The following is a 19,449-nucleotide window of genomic DNA, read 5'->3' on the forward strand; positions in this document are numbered from 1 at the left end:
CTTTGAAATCAATGAAGTAGTCAGTTACTCGTAGCATAACAGCACACTGAACTCAAGGACTGTGGCTTACACTTTCTACCAGGACAATATTGTGGCTGAAGACAGAGAAACTAAGGCCCACAAGAAAACTACAGGTGCAGGAGCAACGACAGTCCTTGCCCTTTTAGTAACCCTAGCAGACAAATTTCATTTGATAAACACCTTCCACCCATGTAGCCTTACCAGCTTCGCCATGCGCCACACAGCAGATGCAGCCAATGCACTGCATTCCAACAAGCTGCTGCACTTAGACAGAGCCACAAACCCCTCCCCATTGTTGGTATTTCTGAGACTACCTTGCTCCCAACACATCAAATAACACACTGCATCTGTTATAGCACATTAATATTGCAGCTTTTCACCTCCTTGTTCAAGCAAGCATCTGATGAGGTGCGCTTGTGTATCCAGTCTTTCACAGTGCTGGATAATGTTGCCAATGTCAACATCTGAAAGACTGCAGGTTTTGAAGAGTCCTTTGCCCGATGGATTTTCCCCATTGGCTTTCCCTGTTAGGAGCAGCAAAACTTTATGCCACATTTGCTTCCCCAGTAACTGTTTTATGAAGCTGTTAGCACAGACATTGGAGATGTTGCATGACATTTCTTCAGGGATTTCTGCAAGACAGTCAAGAAAACATAACTTACTCAAAGCCATATAATGAAATCCACCTCATTGTAAAGTAATTTCAGAATAATTAACTTGTTAAATTGAAAGTAAGGAACAGCAAAATATATCTTTCCATCCTTATGCTGTCAGCCAAGTAAGTTTGAACATTTTGATGCATCATGAATTTCTGTGCATATTCCATTGGTTCTAAGTGCAAAACACAACATTAAATATAATTAAAAGCGTTTTTATTCCAGTCATGAAAGTTACAGAAAGAGGTAAGAGAAGGAAGGGTAAAAGGGCATTAAGTTTATGCTAGCACCAAACACATTCTTCACAGCAATTAAGTTTTGTGAAAGGGAGAAATGGGAACTCACTGCACCTTTCACAGAGGACAGCCATTTCAAAAATCGCTTAACTGCATCTTCCTTCAATACATTTTTATTATGTGCTCCATTTTCACACCTGTAGAACTGGACAAACTGTTCCAGAACATCCTGGAGAGAATCTGTATCAGCTGTGGCACTTTCATTCTCTCCTGCAAAACATTACAAAAATTGAAAATCCACTTCCTTGCCAGCATGTTTTCAGGGCAAGACTGTAATGCATTACATCCCAGAGCTCTAAGAAATGTGTAGTGGCAGATTAAAAACAGATGACTGAAACTCTTACGGCCAATGCCAGTCCTGTGATGGATTTCTGACCCCAAAGGAAATTTGATACTTTCATCAAATACACTCTTGTTGTGGTTTTGCCTGGGGCAGAGTTATTTTTCTTCTTGGTAAATGGCACGGTGCCATGATCTGGATGTAGGATGAGGATACTGTTGAAAGCACAGGGATGTTTTGGTTGTTGCTGAGCAGTGCTTACCCTGAGACAAGCATGTCCCATGCTCTGCCAGTGAGCAGTGCACAAGAAGCTGAGGGGCCTGAACTGGCCAAAGGGATATTCCATACCACAGAATGTCATGTTCATTATATAAACTATGGGGCACTGGCCATGAAGGGACCATTGCTGCTTGGGGATGGGTTGGGCACCAGTTAGCGTGGTGTGAGCAATTGTACTGTGCATCACTTGTGTTTCTTGGGTTTTATTCCTCTCTCTTTCTCCTTTTCATAACAATAATAATAATAACAATAATAATAATAATAGGAATGGTAGTAATTTACTTTATCTCAGTTTTTAAACTCCTCTTATCTCAAACCACCATGGGAGGGAGGGGGAAGTGAGTAAGCTGCTGCTTGGTATTTAGTTGGCAGCTGAGGTAAAACCACAACTCTATTTACCATAATTCACTCGGCTGAAAACTGTAATAGCTTCTGTATGCAGGCAGTAATATACTGCAATTATATCACTGTTCAGAATTTTTGAAGTAGATGACTAAACCCAGTAATGTTTGCATTGTACACTTTTAATGAGCTTGTCTGATTCCCCAGTGCCATTTAAAAAATACAGCCATAAAAGAATTTGTCCTCTTAAAATTAAATACCAAAGTCAAATATGTACACCACACCAAAATGTTATCTCCAAGTTTAAGAGCTATTTATGTAATGGCAAATAGCAGATTTTAAACAATGTCCCAATAAATGCCCTCAAACAAACAGCAAAAAAACTTGGCTTGGATTTCCTAAATGCTTTAAGGAATTCAGGTGTATGAAAGACCAAACAAAACAGTAGCTTTACCTCTTAAGACAAAGAAAGAGACAAGGTTGGTCATCTTTTTAGTAAGAAGGACTAACCTTAGATTTTTACCTGTAAAGCTGAGGCTTATTCTCCAGCCTCTCATTTCTACTAAGCTTAGAAAACTTGTGGGCTGTACATTGCCAAAAAAAACCCTTAAAAACAAACAAACAAACAAAAACCCTGGCCACAAAAGACAGTGCAACCTGAAATGCCAACCAAAGCTATTATTACCAGAGAGGTATTGTGTTGACCTCCTGTGGAGAACCACTGTCCTAAAACCTTCTCCAGACCAGAGATCTCTGTCGTAAAGAAAACAAACCTGTGGGAATTTCTTTGCCAGGAGCCGTAAGATGCAAGCACAATGAAACCCAGTGTTTTCTAATACACTTATAAGCAATACATACACGAAAACTGAGATGCAGATGAAAAACTTTGCTTTATGCCAAGCTTGATCTGAACATCACTTGGACAGCAGCTCCTTTCAAGCAAGGACAAAATGTTCACTACTGACTAGCAGGAGATCAGGGTGAAAACTCACAGGGAGAGTTACATAAAACAGACACACAATTACTCATTTGAAATAAAATTATTTTGTATCTAAAGGTTATAAGTTTTAAACATGAAAAGCACACACTGCATGTAGTACCTGTCTGTTTCCCAGATGAAGTGTGTTTCTCAATGTGCTTGCTGATTTCTTTTACAGCATCAAAGTTTTTGTTCTTTTTCAAGATATCTATGACACATCTTGACCGTGCATCTGGAACAGTGGGATCAACCCCAAAACTCAGGAGCATGATAACATCTTCTGTTTGTCCTAAAGCAATAAATGAAAAAAAAATTAGAGGAAGAATAATTCACATTGTTCAGGAGTGTTGCTCTGTTTTCCTTCTTATTTTTAATTACCTGGCACAATTTCTAGCATTATCTTAACTTTAAAAAAATCTAAATCCTTCCAGTGTCATTAAGCTGACAAGGTGGAAATCAGTCAAAGGTTGAACTTGAAAATCTCACGCCTTTTCCAAACTTAATGATTCTGTGATTTTATGCTTTATAATATTTATAATATGTAGCTATAAGCAAATAAACTTTGATACATATAAAGATACACATTTTCTAATGTTATATATATAATATATATAGACATACACGTTAATAGACAAATACATATTAAAAATATGTGCTCTCCAGGTAATAAATACCATATGAATATTACCAAATAAACTTTAAGCATCCAAATGTCTGGTGTTGCCTTGGCATTGATGTTTGCTTCCTGTTGCCCCCTCGTGGTCAGAGTAAGAAATACAAGGAAAAATGCCAGGGTAATGTAAAATGAAATCCCACAGAAACTGTGAAGGAAAGCATTTAGTTTTCCTCCTCTGACAAGGCATACTGCCATCTAGGCCTTAAATTTTCACCTCTTTAAAAGAACAGGGAGGCCTGACAGCGAGTTACTTCTTAGTTGGCCAGGAATTCTGTGGTCCTTTAAAAATTTTGTAACTATGTTTACTTAGCTAAAGAATGTTCGACTGTTACTTTGCCTAGTTTTAGTTTAGGTCCGTACTGGCTGAGAATCAGTAGAAGACTCTGAGAAATTACCTCACTGACCTGCAGAAAGGAGCTCAATGAACTCAATGATCCCATATCCCTTAGAGAACTTAATAGCTGAAGAACAAAATCCAATAAAGGATTGTTTAACGCTGTCATGTAACTAGAAATGAATTAAATGCCATAGAACAAGAAAGAGAGGGAGAATCAAAGGCCTGTACACCCAGAAGACTTGATTAATACATTGCAGGTGCAGTACAGGAGCCACTTTATAGGCTTATACACCTCAGAAAACTTAATCAATAGTAACTGTCTAACCAGGACAGAAAATGTAATAAAGCACTGTTTAGCTGGATAAAACTTGGGTTACCCATTTAAAAAAAAAGATAAATGAGACGTTCTGCTGGTAATTATGAGGAACAAAACACCTATACCATAATGCAATCAACTGGGTGGGCTTTTGGGTGTGTCTATAAAAAAAATGTTGGATGCTATAGTGTATATAAATGACTGAAAATTCTTGTTTCCTTGAACATGTCTACGGCAAATGAATTCCCAATATGTTCCCAATTTTGACTCAAAATTATTATTAGGAACGTTCACCTCACAGCTTTTTGCTGTTAGATTTAAAACTTTTTGTTTCAGGCCTCCAGGTGGTCTAATGTGATTTTAAGAACACATGAAAATTTGAAAGGTAACTTCTATGATTCTAAAAAACTGAAGCACACTTGTGAGAAAATCCTAACCAGACAAACCAAAGAGCAAAGAAAATGGTCACAAGTTAGAAAGGAATTCTTGGAATGTTTAAATATCAGTTGCCGCTACAAGTCTACATTCAGATACTTTCTCATTTTCTTCCTTACCACGAAATAATTAACACCAGGGTCTGAAACTTTTGTCCATTACAGATTTTTCCATATGAAAATAAAACAATACATGCACTAAAAAAAAAGTATTTACTGCGCTTCTGTGAATATTCACTGGAAGAGGCCACAATGTGCAGCAGGGTCTGTCCATCTCTGTCTTTCTGGTTGATCCTATCCTTCAGCTCTGGCCTCCAAGTCACCAACCACCTGAAGAGATTGTTCTTTGCTGAAACGATAAAAAAGCACACTTACAGAAACAGATCATCGGGTTTTTTCCCCTTTGGAGTGGTAAGGTGCAAATCTAACATTGACTCATGACTCTGTTACACACAAAGAACCTTGCTCCACACTGAGATGGCAGAAACAAACACTGTACCTTTTTTAAAGCTGATATATTCAGGTTACAAAAGACACAAAAGACCCAAAAGACCACCATACTGTGAATGTGGCATGCAAGACAACAACGTGGAGGCAGGAGGTCTGCAGTGAAAAGCTGCTCCCCAAAAAGAGGGCCAGCCTGTTTATTTCTTTCATTTTTATACGTTTGTGGGTCTGGTTATGATTGGCTTCTGGGGTTACTACCCCTTCACCCCACTGGCCAGACCAGCTGTCAGCTAACATTATTTTCAGACTAGAAATATGTAAACAAAGGACAGTGAACAAAAACAAGAAAGGTTGTTTATGTTCCAAAGTGTGAGAAAGTGAAAAACTGACCCTTAATGTTGTACAGAAACTAAAGAACTGACTCCATCTTATGAACAAGTAGAAGGCTTTAAAAAAACTCAGAAAAACCAGAGCAACACCATACCAATCACACTTCTGCTTCAAAACACAGAAAAGAACAATTATATTAGGTTTCCACCACTATCAGGCATGGCTGATCAAAGAGTGTTTCCAACATTTCTAAAAGAGTGCTCTAAAAGAGTGTGCAAGGTCATACCTAGGTGATCTGACCTGAGATATCGTGACTTTTTTTTGATTTAGAAAAGGTCTAGGTGTTAGTTCTCTGATGAAAGCCAGCACTGTTTTATTTCAGCTGCAGATGTCACTCACTTGCTTTGATACACAGTCTGATAACAGCGTGCAGCGGATACAGCCCGATGGACTCGGCCTTCGCCCCAATGGAAATCAGCCACTTCACTAACTCTGCCACTTCCTGCAGCTTCTCACCGCGACCATACAGCTCAGAAGTCTGGCAGCAAGGAGAACAATCACAACACATTATTTTTACATACACAAAAAGCATTTGTTTTTCAGTATTTCCTGTATTATCGTGACAGGAATCAGTAGAACAACAACCAAGCCATAGCCACTGTAAAATGGAACTATTTATTTCATAGACTTTCACAGAATGGCTTGGGTTGGAAGGGACCTTAAATATAAATTAAATAAATAGTTTCAACCCCCTGACACAGGTAGGAACACTTTTCACTAAACCAGGCTGCTCAGAACTCCATTCAACCTCAAACGCTTCCAGGGATGGGGTATCCACAACTTCTCTGGGTAGCCCGTTCCAGTGCTTCAGCACCCTCTGAGTAAGGAATTTCTTCCTGATAGCTAATCTAAACCTACTGTCTTTTAATCTGAATCCATTCCCCCGTCCTGTCACCATGTGCCCTTGTAAGAAGTCTCTCACCATCTTTCTTGTGGGCTCCCTCCAGCTACTGGAAGGACGCAATTAGGTCACCTCAAAGTTCTCTTTTCCAATCTGAACAATTGCAATTCTCTCAGCCTTTCCTCATAGCAGAGGTGCTCCATTCCTCTAATGATCTTGGTGGCCTCCTCTGGTGGACTCACTCCCAAGAAGCTCATGTCAGGAACAGTGTGGCCTGCAGCACCAGGGTGGCAATCGTCCCTCTGTACTTGGCCCTGGTGAGGCCACACCACAAGTTCTGTGTCCAGTTCTGGGCCACTCACTACAGGAAAAACACTGTGGTGCTGGATGATATCCAGAAAAAGGCAATGGAACCAGTGAAAGGTTCCGGAGCACAAGTCTGATGGAGGAGAGGCTGAAGGAACTGGGATTGTTTAGCCTGGAGAAAAGGAAACTGAGGAGAGACCTCACTGCTCTTTAAAGTTTCCTGAAAGGAGGCTGTAGCCAGTTGGGGGTTGGTCTCTTTCAGCACCTCCACAGCAAAAGGAGGAGAGGAAATGGCTTTAAGTTGTGTCAGCAGAGGATCAGATACTAGGAAAAAAAAATTGACTGAAAGAGTGGTTAGGCACCAGAATAAGTTGCCCAAGGAGGTGGTGGAGTCACCACCTCTGGAAGTGTTCAAGAGGCATCTGGACAGGGCACTTGGGGTTTAGGGGTGATTATGGTGGTACTGGGTTGATCGTGAAGATCTCTTCCAACCTCAATGATTCTGGGATTGTGAGAAAGCACACAGCCTGAACAGAAGCCGGCTAAACTTAAAAGGTATGTTCTGGCAAGGACTTAATGAACATGAACCACAGTCTCCAAGGGATATAGCGATATAGGATACTCTGGAGGTGTGCAGCGGAAGCTCAGATGGAAATTGAGACAATATGCCAGAAGGATCAGGACATGAGGAGGTGGTCAGAAACAGTGTTCAGACAAAACTTCTCCACTTGTGTCAGTCATCTTTTTAAATAGCACTCTTCACACATGCTTCCAACATTTACAAATAAATCTTTTATTCTAATACCTCGTGCCAAATTTTGACTGGCAAGAATTACTCTTTGAGTACAGTTATCAAATCAAAATACAACAGATTACTGGGAGAATGTAGCAGCAGCAGGGGAAGTTTGAGTTGTCAAAAAGTCACATTTTCTAATTCTTGCAAAGGAGAATCACTACTTAGGGATTTTTCATCTTGATTCTGTCAGCCTTCCATGCATACAACAATCCCACTAGAACAAGTAAGATTGGTTGGGCCAATTCAACAAAAAAAGGGCATACTATTTTGTAAAGCCCACCCATTTTTCCTGTCTCAATGAGGCAATTTGCTTTGCTGGAAGATACTTTGCTAAGACACTCCGCATGTGTCTTCTGCTGTGTTGCCATGCTTGGTGGAGTTACTGTGCCAGCAGTGGTACAGCACACCTGCCTAAAGATACCCTACCCAGACTTGCTTTCATATATCCATTCACTATTTCTTCTGCTATCTCTAAAAACAAGCGTGTGAGGAGATGTGAAATTATTTCCCTTGCATTACCCTCAGAATTACTCTTGCTCACTCTGTCAGGCACCTAACCAAAATACAACTATGGAAACAACACCAGTCTGAAATTGTTATGACCAAAGTACCACAAGGACTGTAACAGCCAAATGGCAAATTCTAGTATATTCCACCAATATGACTTAAACCTTTTGAGAAACAGCAAAGCTTGACACTGAAGAAAATTGCTGGGAAGCACAAGAGAAAGTATACGCCATCTGAGAACAGGAAAGGTGTCTTTTTTCTTGGAAGCCTGAAAATCTTGAGGAAACTAACAAACTGTCAGGCCCACAGATTTATTACAGGCCTGCAACTGGATTGCGTGCGAAGGACTGAACCGAGATTCCCACACTAAGTGTGTAAGTACTGTCTTAACTCTGCAATAAACAGATTCATCTTGCCCTCAGCTTGTGAGTCCCACATTCACAGGCAAATAAAGCTGAACTTGCCAGCCAGTTAATGCAAAGCAGAGGTACCATGTAGCCTACATCTTCTAAAGTTGTTGTCAGGAAATAAACTGTAAGAAATATAGAAATCCTTTGCTGTGAGGGTGGTAAGGCACTGGAACATGTTGCCCAGAGAAGCTGCGTGTGCCCCATCCCTGGCAGTGCTCGAAGCCAGGCTGGACGGAGCTCTGAGCAACTTGCTCTGGTGGTAGGTGTCCCTGCCCATGGCAGGGGGTTGGAACTGGATGATCTTTAACATCCCTTCCAACCTGAATCATTCTAGGACTCTATGATAAAGCCCAGTGGAATTTCTCAATTTCTCACAAACACTGTGAGATGCCTTTAGGAAGCTGGTATGTCACTGCTATGCCAGTAACTGGCTGCTCCTGAGCTGCACAGCTGCTGAACTCTCATCAGCTCCTGGCTCACAGACAGCCTCCAACTATACCTTCATAATTCTAACACACCCTGGAAAACAATAAATTTCATTCAGAAATATAACATAACATGAAGTTAGATTTTCAAACAAATAGATGGTAAAGTATGATCATATAACGTCCATGTATTTTATTTCATTTTATTCTTCTTGGTTCAAGATGGAAAATCTCTCATTGAAGTTATCAGGAAGAAATCAATACAAGGTAAAAATAGAAAACATGAACTTACCTCAAAGAGATTCTTCAGAGACACCTGGGTAACTCTGAGATCATGGGGCAACTCTTGCTTCTCAGACAACAACAACAGACAAGACTGAAAAAAACCCCAGATATTACTGCTCTCATAAGCACACTTAAAACTTTCCTTTTCACTGCCTTGTCAGATCTTGTCAGAAAGCCAGCACAGGCTTACAGTATTTCAGACCTTTTTGTAATATCACAGCTGAATCTCCGTCTCTAATTTTCAACTGAATTAATGTGATATACAATGGAGTGCAGGAAGCTACAAGTGATGAAAGTTTCCTCAGAAATAAAAAACATGTTTAAAAGGTTAGGCCCTAAAAGATTCTCTAATACTTGGAATACTTCCAGTTCTTGGAAGTAACCCTTTGCATTACAAATGGACCTTTACACTGGGGACAAGACTGCCCAGCAACAACAACATCCCAAGCAGAAAACAGGAAATGAATACTGTATCTTCTTCTGCCTTCTTCCATTTTCTCAGTTTCTCTAAAAAACTTGGCCTTTCTCTTTGGAAACCCACCCAGCTTCACCAGAAGACAAGGGAAGGACTATGGATGCCATCTACCTGGACTTCTGTAAGGCCTTTGGATACAGTGCCCCACAACAGTCTTAGCTCTAAACTGAAGAGCTATCAGTTTAATGAATGGACTGTTCGATGAATGAGGAATTGGCAGAATGGTGGCATCCACAGAGCTCTAGTCAATGGCTTAGTGTCCAAGTGGAAACCAGTAAGGAGTGGTGACCCTCAAGTGCCTGTACTGGGACCAGTACACACACATCAATGACACTGCCAGGGGGATTGTAGGGTGCCCTCAGTCGGTCAGGAAGTTTGCAAATGGCACCAAGCTGAGTGATGTGATAATACTCAAGGCAAGGGATGACATCCAGAGGGACTCTGATGGGCTTGAGGAGCAGGACCATGGGAGCCCCAGGAGCTCAACAAAGCCAAGTGCAAGGTCCTTCACCTGGGTCAGGACAATCCCCAGTATCAATACAGACTGAGGAAGAAGGACCTGTGGGATAACGGTGGATGAAAAACAGGATACAAGCCAGCAATGTGCACTTGCAGCCCAGAAAACAAACAGTATCCTGAGCTGCAGGAAACATATCATGGTCAGCAGGTTTCTGTTGAGACCAGCCTGGAATGTTCCATCTAGCTCTGAAGTCTCCAGTACAGAAAAGACATGGACCTGTTGAAATGAGTCCAGAGGAGGGCCACAAAAATCATTAGCAGGATGGAGCAACTCTCCTGTGATGAAAGGCTGAGAAAGTTGGGGTTATTCAGCCTGGAGAAGGTTTCAGAGAAAACTTACTGCAATAAGGTCAATATAAAAAGGGAGCTTAGAAAAAGGACTTTTTAACAAGGCCTTTGTGACAGGACAAGAAGAAACAGTTTTAACCTGAGAGTAACCTGTTCTCATTGGACATAAGGAAAAATTTTTTATGATACAGGTGGTGAGGCACTGGAACAGGCTACCCAGCAAAACTCTAAATGCCTCATCCTTAAAAGTTTGGTAAGTCAGGTTTGGGCGGCTTTTAAGCAATCTGATCTAGTGAAAGATGTCCCTGCCCAGAGCAGGGGCTTGGATGGGGAATGTGGGGCTCCAGGGAGCCCATAGCTCCAGTGTGGGTCCTCCACAGGTTGCGGTTACTGTCAGAAGCCTGTTCCTTCATGCTGTCCCCACAAGCTACTCTGTGTAAGCAGAGTGTAGTAGAATACTCTGCCCTAAGTGGTGGTAAAACAGCTTGAACTTCACCTTATTTGTAAAAGTTATCATGATGGATAGAGAAACGAGGGTCACACAGCCTATGGTCTTGAAGAATGCTGAGACCAGCCTGACTCATCAACCCCAAAGTTACATGTTCCGAGGATGTGAAAAACAATGTTTCCTGACAGAAACTGGTACCAGTGACAACGCAGCAGAGCTCCTTTTGGATAAAGGAACCAACAGGTGATACCACTGATAACTTATCTAAAGCTGCTAGGCCAACCTAGAAACATACGACTGACAGCCACTTTATACTATAAAAGCACAGTCACACCTTTTAGAAGCAGTGTCTTCTAACATACTCCTTCCTGTATGTGTGCAGAGATTCCTCCCTTGAGTGGAGATTCCTCTCAAGGTTGCTCATGGAGGCTGAGCAGAAGAGGTTTGCTCATGGCCACTGGCATGGGTGAGTAACATCAATCTCTACTTAATAACTATTTTGCTATCTTTAATACCAATGCTTCAATATTGCTTCAATAAATGGTACACTATTATATAATTTACATATTACTATATAATATTTGTTAACTTTTATAGCTATCTGTACCATGTAGTAAATAATTCTGATTAAAGCATTTTAGTTGGATCATTATCATAAAATTAAATAAGTTATTTATTTTATTCATATAGATATATTTGGTTTGCCATCCTTAATCCTGTGGGACAAACTCATATAAAGGCTCAATTACACATCTATTATCCTTCAAAAGTAAACCACTCACGAAATCCAGGAGGAGGATCCCATCCAGCCACATATAGGCACCTCTCTGAGAAGTTTGGAAAGCAAATGGGTCCTTTTTGAACCTTTTGACTCAACAGGAGGACTTCCCTGATAAACCTCAACTGAAGCTTCCATTCTGCCTGTGACAGGCTGCAAAGGAGCCCCTTGCTCTGAGCCTGGAGCACCTCCTCCTTCTCCACCCCTGGGGCTCACAGGGCTATTTCTCTCACTCTTTCCCCCTCACTCTCCCAGGCAGGGTTTGGCCCTTTTTAAAACACAGTTTCTCTGAGGCACCACCCCCTTGGCTGAGCCATGCCCTGGAACAGGGCCGTCAGAGCCAGCTGGAAGTGATGCAGGTCCTCACAGGTGCCCTGCTGCCCCTACTGCCAGCAGCTCACCACCAACACCCCATGCAGGTGTAACTGTGACAATGATCATTTTTTTCCACAGTTACTTGAGAGAGGATTTAAATAATTTCAGATGATCCAACTTCTGATTTTTTTCTAAATTATCTGTTTTTGCTCAACAACCGTGTACTTCCACTGAGATGCTCCTTTATTGTGGGTCTTTCACAGACAGTTTCAAAAATCCAGCCTGTCATGCAGAAGGAAAAGTAAAAGGGACCACAAACAAATTTGTATTTTTTCCCCTCTAATTTGAATATTATTGAACAGTGACTCTAGGTGGTGCTATAAGAGATACAACAGAAAGCAACAAGAGAGAAGAAGGATTTCAAGTCCATCATATCCCTTCCAGAAATGAGTTTCAGAAATTATTTACCACTAAAAGTGTTTTTCCAAGTCTTAAAAATCACAGCAATATATATTCACAGTTTTGGCTTTTAAAGGTAACATGAGCTTATGCTTAGGTGGTAAGACATGAGTGCCCAACATGCAGTGGGAGGTGACACGGTGACACGGTGACATACTTACCCGCCACTTCCCTTTCTGGGCCAGCCTTTCTATCACTGCCTGCCAAATCACTGCATCGAAATGTGCACGGAAAATATAATCATATGCAGAGTGGAAAGATGGTGGCAAGATTCGTTCGTCTGCAAGAACGAGCAAGAGAGAAAACTATTTGGTATACACAGCACTCCAGAGGTTGGAGTGCCCAACTAAATTACTTCATTGCACAGTGACAATTGTAGCACTGGTTAATACCCAAGGGATGCCCAGTGGGGGCTTAAGAAACACTGGTCACCCAACCGATTCAGCACCCTGACTTATCAGTGGCCAGACTTCATTAGACAAGGGGGAAAAAAATTAATCCCTGCTCTCAAGGAACACCTCAAAGCCCCAAGGGCATTGTGAATCTCTTGGGAATTCCTCCACTTACGGGTCAACCTGCTACTGACTCTGCAACAACTAATCAAGGACATTAACATGGGGCTACAGGCTCAAGAAAAGGCAGCAGAGGCACAACCTGAAACCTCCTGGCATGCCTGTAGCCCCATCAGACAAAACATATTAAACAGACTAAAAAGCAAGCAGAGGAGGAGAGACTCAGGAGACGGCAGGGAGACAGATGATGAACATTGCTGAAAAAATCCCTACCACATTGCTGAAAAAACCCAATGCCACAGGAAGGCCACACTTCATCTTTTCATTGCTGTCCATTACTAGCTGAGGAAAGTCCTCCACACTGAAATGCACTGCACTGTAAAAAAGTTTAAACTGCATATCTTCTAATTATTTTCAAATCTACTTGGCTAAAAGAAAAGCAGGGTTTTTTGGGTAAAACCCACTTAAAGCCTCTGGGATCTGGAGCTCCACATCTCCAACCTTGTCTTCCTGACTCTAAATTTTGACCTTTTCTACCTGTGCCATAATTGACATGTTCCCGTGAGACGACTCACTCCCCTGCAGTGTTTTGAGATTGATGGCATCTGCTGTACACAAACTGGACCAAGATCACCACATCCTCAATATATTCACAATCCTCAAACAGGCCTGATGCACTAAAGGATCAAAGGAATGACCTCACAAAAGGACGTGCTACTAAGTGCCGTCATCGTTACTGAAAGGCTCCTAAAAAAATTCAGGTCTTAATTTGACCTTACCATTGACACTTATGAAGATTCCTGCTACAAACTCAGCAATCTGAGTTTGATCTGCAGAAGAATTCAGGAGAACCTCGAGACCTTTGTGGAAGGTAGAAACTGCCTCATTAGACTTTGATAACATGATGAATGAGTAGCCAGCTCTATAATAAGCCTGAAAAAAAAGAGAAAAAAAGGTGTTGGAAAAATATTCAGAGATATTTACTATCAAAAAAAAAAGTATTTTTTAAAATTCTCTCATTATGTTCTAAAAATTACATGTAGTACTATTTCTACAACTTCTTATACACAGATCCAAAAAAAAAGTGAAATAAACTATTGTATTCCAATCCCTTGAAATTCCCAATATGTTACTGATATTATCACAGATACTGAAAGTGAAATCCTGAAATTCAAAGCTTGGAAAATAACTATAGGATGAAAGATACACTTTCAGCAGCTGTATGTTAACCTCCTCTGGACAAGACAGGTTTTTTTGTGTCAAAAATATACATTTATGTCTCTATATTTTGCAGTATTTCCCACAATCCATATATTCTTTGGCCAACAGCACCTGAATGTGTTTATATTCCCCCGAATTAGATTGTACCAGCTCCGAGTCACAGTGGAGTTAATTAGTTCAAATCAGTTAACTGGCATGTTGCAACACAGCACAAGTTAAATGGGCATTTGGATGCAATTTTAAATTGCATCTAAATAAAAAAAGTTCTACTAAAGGCTCCGAGAGTCTTCAGTGGTTAGAGCAGAAGACTCTTTACTGCACATAAAAGCCAATCCAAGAGTATGACTCCAAATCATAAATACTCCTACTTATTCCTAACAGATGGCTATTGGAGTCAAGGTGTGCTTAATCAATGTGTACTTAATCACAAGCCAAGTGTAGCATATTGTTCTGTCCACTGAAAATACAATATGACCTTGATCACCAAGTACCTCTCCCAGGAACTGAATACTTATTAACATGTAACCCTTGTTTGGAATATTGAGAGTCACATTTCTTGAAAGCATTGGTACCTCTCTCATCAGGACCCAGAGAGAACCAGAATCTCCTGGTGCAAAACAGAGCTGTGTTATTTCATTAAAAATACTATTACAACCGTGAATCTGATGCTTACGTATAGAACCAAACACTGATTCTGAAATTTTATGCCATATTTACTCATTGCGCAACAAAACAAAAACACAATAAAAAGAGGCAAGGCAAGGGGCAAGCAAGGCAAGGGGCAAGCAAGGCAAGGGGCAAGCAAGGCAAGGGGCAAGCAAGGCAAGGGGCAAGCAAGGCAAGGGGCAAGCAAGGCAAGGGGCAAGCAAGGCAAGGGGCAAGCAAGGCAAGGGGCAAGCAAGGCAAGGGGCAAGCAAGGGAAGCAAAAACTGCCAGCTTAAGCATCTGAATACCTTAACATAGTTCGTATCCCACTGTAAGCTTTGGTGGGCTAAAACCACTGAATCCTTCCATTTGCCCAGGCAGTACAAGGCGGTTGATTTGTTGCACAACAACACAGCTATGTCCCGGGAACACCTAAAGATATGGTTTTAGCATTACTGTTTATTCACCTGAAAAAGGATCATACTTTATAGTTAGCAATATGAATAAATGAAAAAACCACACCTATCACACACCTGACAAAATTAGAGGTAAAAAATGTAGTTCTAGATAACAAAGATCATCTGAATATCGGCTACAAAATGTCTTAGAGAGATCCTAATGATACCTTAGTGATACCCACAGTGATAACCTGGTCTCTTCTGAAGCAGAAAGCCAAGCCACTGGAATAACAAAGTATGAGGATTTAGGAAGAGTTCAGACCACCTCGATACACCTGTATATGGCTCAGTGAAAGCCAGCAGCCAGGAACAGGGGAAAACAGAAACAAACAATGGAAGCTGTGGGATGGAAAGAATACTAAACACATTTTGGTCCCCCAAAAACAACCTCAGTGCATTTTAGTGTATCACCACTTGGTGAAGTCAACTGAAAAATATACATTTAAAATAAATGAGTGGCCAGTGTTAAATTAGGTTAACAGCAGTGTTAATATACAGTAGTAATGAATATTTAATAGTTAACGTAATACTCAATCATTTAATCATTAATAACATTACCAACTTATGTTAACTGGTGAAAAGCACTTAACATCTGGAATGAAATACCCAAAGGAATCTTCTGATGAAAAATTATTTTTAACAAGTCTCAGAATACTGAGAAGGACCAAATAACATGAACAAAGTAACCTGCATGAATCATTTTACAGATAATCAGATGATTCATGTAACAACAGGCCAGGACGTGGCAAAATCACAGCAGGATTAATCCACAACATGTCAGCTAAGAAACAGAAGTAATTTAACAGAAACTAGTGCAGTTCATGGAAAATAAATTTGAGCTTTAATTGCACTAATTTATAATTGATGTTTATGTAAAAATATTCATATTTAAGTCACTAATTAATCTCTCACATATATGTAAGGAACAGAATAACTATAGAACTGGTACACTAAAGAGTGTGAAAAAAGATACAAGAAAATCAAGTGTTAGGTCAAAAAAACAGAGTTTTGAATTAACTGTGCAACTAAACATATTTACATATTTCAAGCTTGTCTTATGGTTTACATCTCATAATTCAAGAATACTTACGGGACCCATTGCATTAAATAACCAAGAGTTTGTAGAGCTTCATCATAGTTTTTTATGGCCAAAGAGTAATTTCCATTTTTAAAATCCTGGTTTCCAGCTTGCCTCTTCAACTGTGCATATGACATGGGATCCATGCTAAGGAAAAAAAAATCCAACAAAAGCAGTGACTTATGAGACACTTCTTTCCCTAAAATTGACTTCAATTTTCATCTTAGTTTTTGCATATTTGAAAAGGAAGACAAAAGAGCACATCTTCTTTGTTTCCTGCAGTTGGACTAGTAAATTAAGAGTTCTGGTGACAGCCTCATCTCTGCTGTTGATGCCTCCTCAAGTTTTCATCTACTTTTTAATAAACTTCAACTAACCAGATCTTACCACTGGTATGCATTTTTTATTTCAGTTTTTATCCTCAGGTCTTAAACTGTATCTTAAATTAAGATTCCAAATGATTTCCATGTGTGAGCACACACTCAATGCAGGAGGAAATATCTGAGAAAACAAACAGCATTTATATGCTTAAGAAATACATGAAGCTATACATTTCAATTAATTAAACATAAAACTCATTTACTTGCACATTTTTCATAAAATTTTTGTCCAGGTCCTCTGTCTAGATACTCAACAATCTAATGTATGCAGAACAGCTTAGAAAATAACTTATTGCAAGTAAATATTGTAACATAGTATGGTTATAGTGCTTGACGACCTTGAATCAGACTGCAGTTATTGAAATGAATACAGGAAGTGGCCAAAGAAAACAAAAGTTAAAACTAGCATCAACTGTAACTTACTGAAAAACTGTTACATCACTAAAATACTAAAATCAGGGTCATCAAACAAAACTAATCACATGGTCAAGCAGCCAGATGAAAGAAACAAATGCAAGAGGAAAACCAGCTACATGTATGAGAAACAGCACACAAGAAACACACAAGTATCCAGTGCTGAAGTGCTGTGCAGAATCATTCTTCATAGATTGATTTTATGATTAAAAGCTGTTTCCATTACCTGTAAAAACCTGTATGAATCTCACAAATCTCAGTGCAATTAAGTAAGATTAATTCACCAAATAGGAATGCATAGATTTACTTATTATCCAGGTATTAACAGGCCCGTAATAAAACACATAAAATCTGCAACCCTCGCAACTTGCTAATACAATGTCAAGATTTAGTCTGGCAGGCAGCTAAACACCACACAGACCTCATCTCACTCTCCCACTCCCCAAGCGGATGGGGGAGAGAATTAGGGAAAAAAATAAAATTTGCGCATTGACATAAAGACAGTTTAACAGGACAGAAAAAGGGGAAAATACTAGTACTGATACTACTAATAAACTTAGAATATAAAAAACAATTAATGCACAGTGCAATTGCTCACTGCCTGCTGGCCAATATCCAGCCAGTTCCTGAGGAGCAGCCCCTGGCCAGTTTTCCCTCCTAATTTTATATACGTAACATTCTATGGTACAGAATATCCATTTGGCCACTTCAGGTCAGCTGTCTCCTCCCAGTTTCCTGTGCCCCCCTGCAGCTGACAGGGCAGCATCAGAAGCTGGTAAGTCCTTGACTAAGGGCAAACACGGGTCAGCAACTACTAAAACATCAGTATGTTATCAACATTATCCTCATACTAAATCAAACACACAGCACCATACCAGCAATGAGTGGAAAATTATCCCAGCTGAGAGCAGGACTAAAATATCTCCAAGATCTCTTGACAGCAGAGCAAACTAGATATTTTTAAGTATATGAATTTACAGGCAAAGCAAGAAACATTCTTGATGAATTTTCTCTGTAGTATTCCTCATGATAAGGCTGAAGCATCAATAATCAGTGCTGTCTTGTGAGCACAGAGGTATGATGAGGCACCTACGGATGGCACTGTGCCTTCACATTTATCCAAGCACAAAAAGCACTTGTCAGGCTCACAAATGCACTAAGCAGATGGGAGAGCAGCAGCTCACAACTCAAAGGAGGCATCAAAAAGATCAGGTGAAATCATAAAGCTCAGGTCCACACTGCTTCAGACTGACTGGGAAATGACCTGTCAGACGTTATGTCTTAATTAAACAAATAAACACTCTGTGATGATGTCGGTAATCCAGTCATCAGCTTGCTAATTCCAGGGAAGCACCAAGAACAGACGAAATCCTGGATAAAAACTAAACTCAAGAAAAAGAGGTCCCATCTACTTGTAAATATGGAAATATGACAACCAGTCATGCTAGAGGGCTGATTTTTACATTTATCCCAGGCAAATTAAATCATTACTTTATTGAGCAATGTGAATACAGTATATACTTGAAAAATACTACTTCTCCAGACAGCAAATCAAGTGTACTCATAACATATTCAGGACTGCTTTTACACTGCATACTTTTGCACTGCTTTTACATGAGCATTATTAAGGTGAAAAAAAGGGAAAAAAAAATAAAGCAACAGAACAAAGGAATAAAACAAGTGCTAAAAGATGGTTCTACCTCACCTTCTGTGCAATTCTTTCAGATTTCAATTCTTTATCATCAAAAAGCTTGACAAATTATTTTGTCAAGAAAAATACCAAAACAGGTCAGCTACACAGGAGTTTTTTTCAAGTAGGAATATACATGAACTGGTGGTTTTCCAAATAGTAGCTGAACTTCAGTGTGTTTTTTTTAAGAAAGCTATGCTTCTACTCAGTGTGATATTTTTCTCCAGAATTCTATTTTAATCTTACTTTTCTTTGGAATATACTAAAAGTACAAGTACAAATAAGAAGCATTTACAAGATATTTAAAAGATTGTTTTTTCCACAGTACAGCAGAAGCAGCAACAAGCATTTTAAAAGGACTTTCCAACTGTTCTGCGCTGAGAAATTTTGGAAGTGAACTCCCTGTTTCAGATCAGAAGGCAGCATGCCCTCCCCTTTCCAGCCAGCAGGAATTTTGACCAGAACACAAGTTCACATCCTTTTCCAGAACAGGAGTTTCCCAGCCAAAACATCAAACTGTGGATCATTTAAATAAGTGGGACTAGTTGCTGTGGGTTTTAGCAACTATATCCAAGTTTGTAGACCCAAGAGATACCACGGGCATGCAGATCTGACATCTAAGTTAATGATCCAAAAGAATTGCTGTGCAGACCAGCACAGCACGTCTTGCTATTGCCCAACATCTTCCTGCAGCATAAACAATTTTAACTCAAAACCAATGGGCTAACTGAGGGCCTATTATGTAA

General features: G+C 40.0%; 1 protein-coding gene across 1 annotated transcript in view; it reads right to left on the reverse strand.

Annotated features, from left to right (window-relative positions):
• Positions 1-19,449, reverse strand: part of TRANK1 (tetratricopeptide repeat and ankyrin repeat containing 1) — a 51,486-nt gene that overhangs the window by 25,437 nt on the left and 6,600 nt on the right. Inside the window, exons 2-11 of the mRNA XM_063406415.1 lie at positions 16,232-16,366; positions 14,992-15,115; positions 13,597-13,750; positions 12,467-12,585; positions 9,031-9,114; positions 5,793-5,931; positions 4,834-4,965; positions 2,975-3,142; positions 1,028-1,183; positions 402-653 (exon numbers count right to left, since the gene is read on the reverse strand). Of these exons, the coding sequence (XP_063262485.1) occupies positions 402-653; positions 1,028-1,183; positions 2,975-3,142; positions 4,834-4,965; positions 5,793-5,931; positions 9,031-9,114; positions 12,467-12,585; positions 13,597-13,750; positions 14,992-15,115; positions 16,232-16,365 (1,462 nt within the window). The 5' untranslated portion in view covers position 16,366. The remainder of the gene's footprint in view (positions 1-401; positions 654-1,027; positions 1,184-2,974; positions 3,143-4,833; positions 4,966-5,792; positions 5,932-9,030; positions 9,115-12,466; positions 12,586-13,596; positions 13,751-14,991; positions 15,116-16,231; positions 16,367-19,449) is intronic.

The sequence above is a fragment of the Prinia subflava genome, chromosome 1, assembly GCF_021018805.1.
Source record: "Prinia subflava isolate CZ2003 ecotype Zambia chromosome 1, Cam_Psub_1.2, whole genome shotgun sequence".
Taxonomy (NCBI): domain Eukaryota; kingdom Metazoa; phylum Chordata; class Aves; order Passeriformes; family Cisticolidae; genus Prinia; species Prinia subflava.